This window comes from Dendrobium catenatum, unplaced genomic scaffold (assembly GCF_001605985.2).
Source record: "Dendrobium catenatum unplaced genomic scaffold, ASM160598v2 fragScaff_scaffold_121, whole genome shotgun sequence".
Taxonomy (NCBI): domain Eukaryota; kingdom Viridiplantae; phylum Streptophyta; class Magnoliopsida; order Asparagales; family Orchidaceae; genus Dendrobium; species Dendrobium catenatum.
This window is the reverse complement of record NW_021318583.1, coordinates 211870-224217: the sequence shown is the minus strand read 5'-3', so window position 1 is coordinate 224217 and position 12348 is coordinate 211870. Positions and strand designations below refer to the sequence as shown.

The following is a 12348-nucleotide window of genomic DNA, read 5'->3' as shown; positions in this document are numbered from 1 at the left end:
AAGGCAATTTGACGTTTTTTTTTTTTTTCCTCAGGTAAATCATTTAGTTTTGGGCGAAAATCATTTTCATCGCAAGCATTTTATCACCACTCATTGCAGCACTTGGTGATGACTGCAGCCACTAATCCAAATTTTTTTTAAAAAATCATCTACATATATTTTACATTTATTTAAATAATATCAAAATATTCTTTTTATAGCAAATTCCTTTTATGCTCTACACTTTTACATTGCATTTAAAGGTTTTTTTTTTTTTGGGAAAAATTGGGGCCAAAGCCCATCTATTACTATAAAAAAGATAAAGTTACATGAGAGAAAGGCAGTAAAAAGAAACAACCTACAAACTTAGTAGGTCAAAAGAGTAAAAAAAAAACAACTATACCCCATTTATACCACCCAATATAACAAAATAAACTGGAAAAATCAAAATGTGGTAGGAGCATCAGCCCAAGGATGAGCTGCAAAAACTGGACACCAGATCAAATGCCACGAACAAAAGAGTACCCAGGAGGAAACAGAACCCCAGCAGAATTGAAATAGAGCCCACCAATAGAGTCAAACGCGGCAGCAAAACGAACAGAGAAAGAGACTCCAGAAGAACTGATCAGCTCCAGCGACGACCCAAGCAAATAGTAATGAACTCCCATGCCCGTGACAGCTGGACTCAGAGAGAATAAGTAAGAAATGCAGATCAACCACAGCCCTGGTTGCCCATAGGACCGTCCAAGGGAGTGATAGGGGAGTTTCATCATTGTCCAGGTGAGCATAACTGCGAATGAAGTATCCAACAGCAGCATGAAGAAGCCAATTACAGCCTGTCTAATAATTCCATAGCGTTTCCCCATTTCAGAATTTTCTCCGACAGAACTCTCTTTATATTCAGTAATAAAGAGATATGGCATTGAAACTGTTTACCAAAAGATCTATTGTTCCTCTCCTTCCAGACAAAATAAATCACAGCAGCAACAGCCATATTATAGAAATAAAAAATCTCCTTCTTACCCTTAAATTGCCCAGAAATCCAATCGAAAACCTGAAAGATGTTTGGCTTTAACAGAAAAGAGCTCATCCCAGGAATAATACCCGAGAGAATAGAGAAGGAATAATTACAATCAAAGAAAAGGTGAGAAACTGATTCATCCGCAGAATGGCAAAGATGGCATAGAGAGGGAACAAAAATTTGCCTGAGTCTAAGCGCATCAGCCGTTTTGAGACCATCCACAAGTGCCATCCAAGCAAACACAGAATATTTCAATGCATTTCTTTTATGCCAAACCATACGGTACCAGCTACAGTTTGTTTTATCCGAATAAAATTCCTTCAGATAATTTTTAAATTTGCTCTTAATCTTGCCATACCAAAGCAAACAGGGACCATCTCCCACAATCCCAGAAATACCAGAGATAACCACACAAAGGCTAGGAGAGAGGGAGTCAGGTAAAACCCACACAGAATCAGAGATAATATTAGATATAGCAATGTCAGGAATAGAGGCAATATTATCAAAGCCAAACAGATCACAAACATTCCTGTCATCAATCCAATGATCCCATTTAAGGGAAATAGGAGCAGACTTCGCAATTCTAAATTTGAAGCAATGCTTAGCAATATAGGCAGTATTGCAAATAGATTTCCAAAAAGGGGAAGCAACATAAGGCAAAGGCTTCCAAGGGGATCCGTATTTTCTGAAAATCCAAGCAGCTAAAGGACTGGAGCAATTATACAGTCTAAGAATAATAGAGCAATTAAAAGAAAATTGCAGAGCCTGAATAGAGGAAATACCCAAACCACCTTTAGAGTAAGGGAGACAAACCTTATCCCAAGCTATCATATGAAGTTTTTTAGCAGAATTGACATCCCCAAATAACAGGAATCTGGAACTAGATTTTTTAAGAAACTTTTGAACAGCTTTAGGTAAAATAGCACCCCTTATCCAATAAGCAATAGTATTTTGGATAGTAAATTTTAAGTATTGTAGTCTGCCCGCAAGAGAGAGCAGCGAAGCTTTCCAACCAGTAAATTTCCTGTTTATGCTATCCAATAGTGGCATATAGTCCTCTATTTTAAGTCTATAAAAAGAAAGCGGAATGCCCAGATAAGAGATCTTGCTAGTGATATTGTGAATAGAAAGAGCATTGCAAATTTCACTCTAATTATGGATATGATTAGGAAGCATTATAGCGCTCTTCTCATAATTAATATGTAAGCCAGTAAGCTCCGCAAATTCTTTAAGAATATTGACCAACAAGCTGCAGTTTTCCACGGACGCATCACCAAATATCAGGACATCGTCGGCATATAGCAGATGGGAAAGAGAGTAGCCATTGACATTAATCCCCTTGAAGCTCCTTAACTCCAAGAGGTTAGAAAAACAATCCATGATGATACAAAACAGATAGGGACTCATGGGGCAACCCTGCCTAAGCCCAGCAGATGAGGAAAAATATCCTTCCAGCGCACCATTGAGAATGACCGAGCATTTAACATCATAAATGCAAGATTTTATCCAGTTAACAAAACGTCTAGGGAATTCTTTCTGAATCAATCTAGCAATTAAGAAATCCCTAGAAACCGAATCAAAGGCTTTTTTAATGTCAAGTTTTGCACAGAAGATTTTCTCTTTATCATGTTTCCCCGCATGAAATAAAACGTCTGAAGCTAGCAAGATGTTGTCAGTGGAGACTCTAGATTTAAGAAAGCCAGCTTGATTGTCTTTAACAATAGTAGTCATGATTGGTTTAAGCCTCAGAGCTATAATTTTGGCAATAATTTTATACAACACATTGCAAAGGGCAATAGGTCTATAATCCGCAATAGTGGCTGCATTAAAATGTTTGGGAATGATAGCAAAGGCAGTAGCTTTAACCCCGGCAGGCATATAACTTTTTTCAAAGAAGGAGTGCACTGCTCTAGTAACAATTGGACCAATAATATGCCAGCTAGTTTTGTAGAAATGAAAGTTGAAGCCGTCGGGCCCAGGAGAAGAGTTAGAGGAACCCAAAAAAACCACATCCTTGATTTCAATGTCAGTCACAGGCGAAGCCAACATAGCATGATAACTAAAGGGGACGGCAACACCAATAGGTATATCACCAATACCCCAGAAATTTGCAGCAGGAGGATTATAAAGCTCTTGGAAATATTGAGTGATATAAGAAATCACATTAGAACTGTTGGAAGAGGGATCGGAATTTAGAAGATTGATAACAGATTTCCTACATCCCATCCTGCTCCGAATTTTAGCATATAAAAATTTTATATCATCTTCCCCATATTTAAGCCAATTCACCTTAGCACGCTGTATGACCCAAGAAGCATAAATATTGTTAAAATTAGCCAATTGATAGCTACAGGCTTTGTATTCATTGCTAATTTCAACATTATTGTGATCCTGTAACATCTGCTCCATAAGAATCTTCTGAGAACTATTGAGATACTCAATGTGCCTAGACACACTAGAAGAGGAGGACCAATTTGCCTTTTTAATCTCTTTTTTCAGATGCCTTAGAGAGTTGCAAAGATGTGAAATCGGATTTCCAGAGATAGGTTTCAAGAAAACCTCTAACAACATAGTCCAATACTTATCAATCTTGGTCCAATAATTCTTGAAGAGGAAACGATGAAGGGACTTGAAAGCGTTACCATAATGCAAAATTACAGGTGAATGATCAGAACACGAAGGGTTCTGAATGGAGTAGTAAGAATCAGGGAAATTTATAAGCCAGCTCTCATTCACCATGACTCTATCCAACTTAATATGGATAGGGTTGTCAACTCGTTGATTATACCAAGTAAAATTGCAGCCAACAGAATGCAAATCCACTAGACCATTGTGGAAAATACAGTCATTGAAGTCTTTAAGGGCCTGAAGAGTGAGAGGAGAGCCACCAAGCTTCTCGGTGGCAAATCTACAGCAATTGAAGTCCCCCATGATAGCCCAGGGAACATTATCTACGGGTGCAGTTTGAGCTAGAGAGTTCCACAAGAATTTCTATCTGACATGCTATTGGAAGCATAGACAACAGAGAGCTGTAGAAGAGACTGATTATTCACAGTGATCATACCAGAAATCAATTGGGAGGTGATAATGGAGGGAGAGAACATCAACTTAGATGAATCCCACTTAACCCATATTCTCCCAGAGGCAGAAGAGGCAAAATTGTTGCAATTGACTTCACAAGAGAAAAGCTTATGAGAATGCTCAAAGAACGGGTCAGCAAGAGAATGGATATTAATCCGATTCTCCAAAATACAAACTAAATCTAGTTTATAAGAATGAATAAGACGCTTAAAACAAAGCACTTTATCAGGGCGATTAAAACCCCGAACATTCCACGCAGCCATAGGTGGAATAGACATCAAGATTTATGTTTAGATTGGGGCTTTTTCCCCTGCTTCCCCTTAGCAGTTTTCTTGACTGTAGAAGACTCAATATGTTTACTGGATTGAACTTTAACATTCAAGTTCTGCCCAGAAGCAGCAGCCATAACATTTTCCCCTTCTAAATTCACCACTGAATTAGTGGTAGTATCCTTGGTGTCATCCTCATCATTTAATAATTCAAACCTATTAGGAGAGACATAACCTTTCTCATCTGTGGTCATCTGAGTATGAATATTAGTGGAGGATGAGGAAGCAACATCATTGGGAGAGTTTAAATTTGGAATACCCAGGCTGAACTGATCCCCAATGGCTATATCACGAACATTAGGATCAGCTACAGAATCAATTACCATTGTTTTCATATAAGTGGATTTTGGGGAATGGGGCTGATATTGTAAAGGGTGTTCAGTCACCATGGAGGGAGTCTCAATAGGAATTTGATTATTCAGGAGAGTTTGAGGATTGACAGGTTCCATTAAACCAGACGGAGCAGGCGGATGATTTTCCTGAGGTCCCGAGGCGGAGGTAGGACTAGGACGAGCCCTCCTACTGGAGCTCCTACCTCTAATGTTATTCGACTCATTACCAATAACTTTTCCATCCTCATTAGGATCACTCTCCGGCTTTTTCGGACAAGAAGAAGAGTAGTGCATTAAAGACATACAGTGATTACAGGGAAAAGGGCGCCATTCATATTGCACTCTCAAGCCAACCACTTCCCCATCCAAAGAAACCTGAATTTCCTCCGGGTAGGTGGCCATGCAATCAACCAGAACACAGATTCTAGCAAACGTAAGTCTGGTTTTCTGCTCCGTCAAACTATCCGCAGCAACCGGAATGCCAATTTTGCTGGCAATCCTCGAAATACCCTCCGAGTTCCAGCAAGCAAGAGGAAGATCATGAATCTTCACCCAGATAGGAACAGACGCAAACTCTTCGCGTTTTGGAACAAATTTGGGATGCCACTTTTGGAGAACAAAAGGTTTCCCCAAAATGAACCAGACTCCTCTCGTCCATACCATATCGAAATCTTCCGCACAGGAGAAACGAAACAGAAAAAATCCGTCATTTAGAGATAGGAGTTGAACCGAACCTTTCAAACTCCAAGTTTTTTTGACCGCCAAGAGTAAAGCTTCATAGTAAGGCCGCCTTCCTATAGAATAACCAACCAAGCATAGCTTCCAGTCCTTCCCACCACTGGATAATTTCTCCCCAGAGAAAGGGATAATCTCCGGTTCCGAGGGAAAGTGTGTAAACTTTAAAGGATTTGCAGAGGAAACAGAAGGCTCAAAAACTTTGTTCCAACAGCTGGAAGACAAACGAACCTGTCCACCAGGAGATTTTGCGAGCGAGGGAAAAGATGACGAAAGCACAGTATCCTTGAAGGGAGTAGGGGAAGGAGGAGAAGAAGAGGATCCCTCCGGAGTAGTTGTTTTTTTTTTATATATAAATAAATACTAGTGAAGAACAGGCTGATAGGGTAAAAGTCTTTCAATTTTTAACTCTATTCCAAAACAACGAATTTTCAGCACCCAGAAACCAACCACCCAATCACCACCGCGTAACACGACTTCAGCTCCTGCCACATGTCGCGTACCAGATTCCGGTCATAACTCGGCGTTGGTTTTTGCCGAAACGATGAACGGCGCCTGAAATGATGGCTTCTGGATATATATTCCTCCAGGTGGCGATCTGGTATTGGCCAAACCTGTAATAGAAACCTCCTCTTCCGTAGTGGCTCAGAAGCTCACTCTTTGATGGGCCGACACAGTCTGATCTCAATCAGACGGTGGTTAGTGGTTGCCACTATTACTCCTTACGGTACCACTCGCCACTCTCATCCGGTTTCAATGATAATGGCAACTCCTATTTTAGACTACCCACGCGCAATTGCATAATTGCATATATATAGTACTAAATTAATAAAGTATTAAATTTATTTTTGGATATATTGAATGAAATATATATATATATATATATATATATATATATAATGCTTTCACAAAGTCTTTTAAAGTGAATATTATGACTTAAAAATTTTCATAGTATTATATAATTAATATCAATATACCCAATAACAAATATAATAAAATATAAAAATATTTATTTTAAAGTAAAGATCAAATATTAATAATTAATTAAACATGTCAATCATCCTAAAATAAATTCAATTAATTTAAAATTCATTAAATATTTGATTTATTTTCTTATAATAAAATGCATATAGCTGAGAAAAAAAGCTGACAAAATATCTTCAGTAAAACAGACTTCTCCGTACCAAAACGGCCCATCCGCTTCCCCCGCCGTCGTTCCACCCTCTCCCCCTAACTAATCCCATAAAAAGCGTAAAAAATACGAAATTTGCTCTATAAAACTAAATATAATTTTAATAAAAATGAATTTATATTTTAATCTTATATAAATACAAAATTACAACTCCCACGCGTCATCCATATAAGATAAAACAACCGTAAACCTTCCTCTCCTCCCTCCATATATTCTCTTACTACAGTGGAGTGACTCTTCTGCTTCAGGCTTTTCTCTAACGCGTGCCTTTCTCTCTCCTGTTAGCTCTGTTCATCAATGGCGGAAATGTTCTCCTCTTTCTATCTCGCTTCTATTCCTCAATTCTAACCAACATTCGCATATATGTTTCTCAATCTCATCTTCTTTACGAGCTTAGATCTATATCTCCAATCTTCTTTTCAATCGATCAGTGCTCCGAACTGTATCAATTTTGGCTGAATCTGAGATGGATAAGCTGTTCGGTGAAATCTCCAACGCAACCTCATGCGACGGATCGATCGGAGTAGCCGCCGTTTCCGGTGATGAACGACGTGGATACGATGTCTACTCCAGTCCTGCTTGCCGGTATCCTTCCTACATTGCTGGCGGAATAGATGAATGTGGTTATGGCTATGTACCCAATATTGGTGGATTCTCGAAAGCATCATTATCACCTGGGTCGAACTCGACCACTCGCACGCCTTCACCCACCGTAGAAGACCTGCGGCTGTGGTTGCTGGAGCTTGATAGTAGCCGTATCGCATCGGCGATGAGGCTGGAGGAGCATGGGCTTCTCGAGAAGCTCCAGTTCTTGCAGGTACAAGAGAATCTAACCAAAGGCCGCCCCGCTCCTGCTAAAGACGTCACGGCGGACTCTTCGTTGCATCAGGACTCTGTTCTGCCGGATTTTCTGCCATTGGATGACATGATGTCATTACCGATGATTTATTCCAATTGTTGGGTCACTGATCGGTTAGGCTTCCCTTATTCACCTCAATTTAAAACGAGAAATCCAGACGTTGCTGGTGACACTCTGCTTGCCGAATCCTATCCTCGCTGTAAGGGTAATGATGCTCGTCTCAATCCAACTTTTGGCTTTCTCAACTCTGAGGGCTCTGTGAATGGATATAATAAAAAGTTGCACTATGGTTTTCCTGTCCTTAATGGAAGATTTTCAAGGAGTAGCGAACCCTTTGGCTGTGACGATAATTTTATCATGCAAGGGAAGGGGCTATTCTCTAAAACGCCTTACGAAAATTCCCTTGGAGATAGGAGGAGGATAGATTTTAGTAATGCTCATATCGGAATGTTCCAAAGGTTCCAAAGGCTCAGGTCTTCTGCTTCTCTGTTTCATAAGAAGGATACAATATATCACCTGGCTAAGGATCAACATGGCTGTCGTTTCTTACAAAAAAAATTTGAGGAAAGGAAGGCCGAAGCAATCGACACTATATTTAATGGCGTGATTGATCATGTGGTCGAGCTCATGGAGAATCCATTTGGGAACTATCTCATGCAAAAGCTCCTTGAAATATGCAGCACGGGACAGAGGATGATGATCATCCTTAAGCTAACGGAACACCCATCTCAACTTATCAGAATCTCTCTGAATACTCACGGGTGATGGTCTCTACCCTGCATAATTTTTTTGATTGTTGAAGAGTTTAAATTAGCCTAATTTTGTTTGCAATTGATTTTGATTTTGTTGTTTAATTAATAAGTTCAAATTATTTACTTATGAGTGAAGTTATAGCATAAATTTAAATCAAGTGTTTCTGATTCTATGTATTCAGGACTAGATCTGTACAGAAATTAATTGAGACTCTCAAAACAAGGCAAGAGATTTTACTAGTTACTTCTGCTCTCAGGCCAGGCTTTCTGCAACTGATCAAAGATCTCAATGGTAATCATGTCGTCCAAAAATGCCTTGTATCTCTGAAAGCAGAGGATAACAAGGTATGATTATGTTCTCTTTTTAAGGTGTTGAACGACATATATTCCTGCTTAGAGGTTGCTATATATTCAAACTGACTTTCGCAGTTCGTATAATATTACTTCCCTCACAATAAAAAAATATCAATATTTTTCATCTGAATTATAGGGGTCACCATTGTCTTTATGCTGAGAGAATTTCTAAAAAAAAAAAATCTAAGCAAATTTCCCTTCTGTTTTTCAATGTCAATTATTGTGATCACATTTGCTAAATGTTTCTTTTAAAATATTAAAATTTGATGCTACTTTTAAAGCACTAGTAATAATGCTTTTTAAAATATTTATCAAGTTTTAAAGCTACATCAATTTATTTTATATATAATAAATTAACAAATCAAAAAAGTCTGTCACAAGAGTTTTTTGTTTGAGAGGAAATTGGACAAAAAATTGAAAAATATAGCCACATCAAAATTAAATGAAAGTGTTCCATAAAATAGGAAATCAATAGATATGTATAAATTATTTTGTTTCTACTATGAACATTTAAAAAATATGAAAATTGCAATTTTAAATAAAGATATATGATTGTATTTCTTAAACGAAAGGGCTGAGATTTTTTATTGTTGAAATACCAAGGCTTATTTTTACTAGTGGTAAAGACATAGATATTTGATATTATAATTTCCTTTTGATTATAATACATATTTCGCGGTATCATCACCATCAAACTACTAATCTTTAAAATGGTTTGAACTTATTATTGTTAAGTGGTCATTTTACATCACCTTTTATGGTTTTTTCCCATTTGTAACAGTTTATTTTTGATGCCGCCACAAAGCATTGTGTTGAAATTGCCACTCATCGACATGGATGCTGTGTTTTACAATGCTGCATATCTCATTCTATTGGAGAGTACAGTCCAAAGCTGGTTCTTGAAATTTCTTCAAATGGCCTTTTACTTGCTCGAGATGCATTTGGGTAACTATTTTAGATGCATAGCTATTTTTTTAGGCTTTGTTTGGGATGGTTTTTTTCTTGCTTTTTAAAACGGCTTTGTAGTATAAAAATTTCTTGAATTTGAATTTTTTGTACTAAAAAATTGTTTTAAAAAACAGTGTGAAAGCTATCTTAAATAAGCCTTAATATTATTTCAAACACGGCTTTTTTATGTCATCCTTTAATATTTGTCAAATAATGATTTTTAGTGTTGACACTGGAAAGAAATATGCTTACTTATTTTTAAATGCTATGGCATTTTTTTTTATTATTGTTCACAGATTAAAAATTTTAATAATTTTTTTAATGATTAAAAGATTTAATTCATTTTTAATTACTTGATTCTGTAAAAAAATATATATTTTTTGAAATATGCGAATAAAGAGTTTAAGAGTATGGTAACAAATAGCTTTTTTAACTTCAAATTTAGGATATTTGCTTCATAAGTTCGTTTGATATTGTTTATGTTGGGAGGGAGAGCATGGTTAGTAAGCCACTCTTGTGGATTGAATTGCAAAGGAAATAAAAGAGCAATGTTTTACAGACAAGATTTTTAGGAAGAGATTTTAACTCAGCCTTACAAAAATTTCCTCTGCAATCCACTCTTTGGAGTACCCAATTCTGAACCCCTGTTTTATTCCACTCTTTAGAGTCAGCAAAATTATAGAGGATCTATGGTTCGCTGCTTCCCCGACCTGAAGATCATTAGAATATTGAATGCTTAGGTTAATGAAAATTCTTTTTTTATACATATACATAATTGGTTTGAGCAAATAGCGGAATGTTATTATTGGTTGCAACTTAAGGAGTGACAGCATCTTGCATAGCATTTATTATCTTTATATTTGAAAATTCAATGTTGAAGAATAGACCAAGCAGCCTTATGAGACTCCCTCGGCTACTATAAGTCAGCACCGGCTGACACTAAGCCAATTTCTAGTGATTCTTCTTTGTTTTGGGCCTTTGGCCTGAGTTGGGCCAATAGCTATGTATGTTCTAAATGTACATGTTTTGAAGTCGAATTAATTGCACTAGTGTGGTCAATTTTGGATCTATGTTATATTATGCTAAAATTTTTAGTATAACACAAAAAATAATAGTGAATGTGTATTAGAGTATCATGAGATTAAGGCTTCGTTTGGGACAATTTTCTTACTGCTTTCTAAAATAATTTTTTAGTACATAAATTTTTTTAATTAGAAAATTTTGTACTAAAAAACTATTTTTAAAAACAATAAAGAAGCTGTCACAAACAAAGCCTAAGATTTGATTTGGGACTGCTTTCTTACTACTTAAAACAATTTTTTAGCTCAAATCATGCAATGCTATCCAAAATGATCATTGAACAATTATGATTTCTCTTTTGCTTTCTTTTATGCAAACAGCATGGCATCTACCATTTGATTTGATGAATCTCTAAATATCTGACACATGCTAATATCTAGTATTGTTTGCAATTTTTTTATTCACTCCAGGAATTATGTTGTACAATATATTCTTGATCTTCACAATCAATCAGCAACTGCAATTCTTCTATCCCAATTCAAAGGAAACTATGTGGAGCTGTCAATGCAGAAGTTCAGCAGTAATGTTGTTGAAAAATGTCTCAAAGTTCTTGATGAAGATGAAAGAGCAAAAATCATAGCAGAATTACTTCACCTGGAAACTTTTGAGCAAGTACTGCAAGATCCATATGCAAATTATGTCATCCAGTCGGCCCTTTGCACTACTAAGGTAACATCTTCCAAATATATATATTTACTTAGTCAAATAATGCATCATCCTTATATATATATATATTTTCTTTTATTAGGGTTCTCGTCTTCACGCATCACTTGTTCATGCTATTCGGCCTTTTGCTGCTAAATTAAAAACAAATCCTTATTGCCGGCGAATATTTTCCAGAACTCTAAGAAATGATCATTAGTTGATTTCTGACATGTGTTGTTGTTCCTTTGTTCTGTATGGTTTGTAGACCTTTATGTTGTAGGTATCTGCATTATGAGTATGTGCTGTAAAAACTAGTTCTGTAGAATGCATCAGTTGTATTTGGTTTGTTGTTGCTGACAATCTGATACTTTGTTGTTGCTGTTATTTAGAAAAATGTTTTATGGTTATATTTTTGAGTATTTTTCAACATTTTCTTGTTGAATGTTGAGGTTTTGATTATTCGTGTGTTGACAATTTACATATTTACCAGAGAATTTGTATGTATTTACATATCTAACATTAAAATATTTTATTTTCTTGTGAGGAAAAAAGTCTAAAATGGTCTCCTAATTATTCATTTGTGACCACTTCAGGTTTCATAATTTTCCAATTTAATTTTGACTATACAAAATTGATACAAAATAATTTGTTAGAAAAAATAATGGAAATTGGGTTATAAAATTGATTCAAATTTAGTTCTTGAGTAAACATTCGAGATTAGTTTTATTTGGTCGAGTCGAGAGATTAAGGTTTCGTTTGGAACAGTTTTCTTACTGTTTCTTAAACAAAATTTTAATTTTTATGTTGTAAAGCAACTTTAAGAAGCAGTAAAAATGCCGCCTCAAATGAAGCCTAAATTTTAGAAATGAGTGAAATGATACTTTGAAACTGAGGCTTTATTTGGGATAGCTTTTTTACTGTTTCTTAAAGCTGTTTTTCAGTAGAAAAATTAAAAATTTTGTACTAAAAATTTATTTTAAAAATCAGTAAGAAAGCCGTCCCAAAAAAACCCTAAATTCCCATATATATATATAATATATA

General features: G+C 36.2%; 1 protein-coding gene across 1 annotated transcript; it reads left to right on the top strand.

The window, feature by feature from the left end:
* Positions 1 to 6890: 6890 nt before the first annotated feature.
* Positions 6891 to 11660, top strand: LOC110103910 (putative pumilio homolog 8, chloroplastic). The gene is made up of 5 exons (XM_020832791.2): positions 6891 to 8289; positions 8463 to 8625; positions 9416 to 9579; positions 11073 to 11331; positions 11411 to 11660. The coding sequence occupies exons 1-5, from the start codon at positions 7136 to 7138 to the stop codon at positions 11522 to 11524; spliced, it is 1854 nt and encodes a 617-aa protein (XP_020688450.1). The 5' UTR covers positions 6891 to 7135; the 3' UTR covers positions 11525 to 11660.
* Positions 11661 to 12348: the final 688 nt, after the last annotated feature.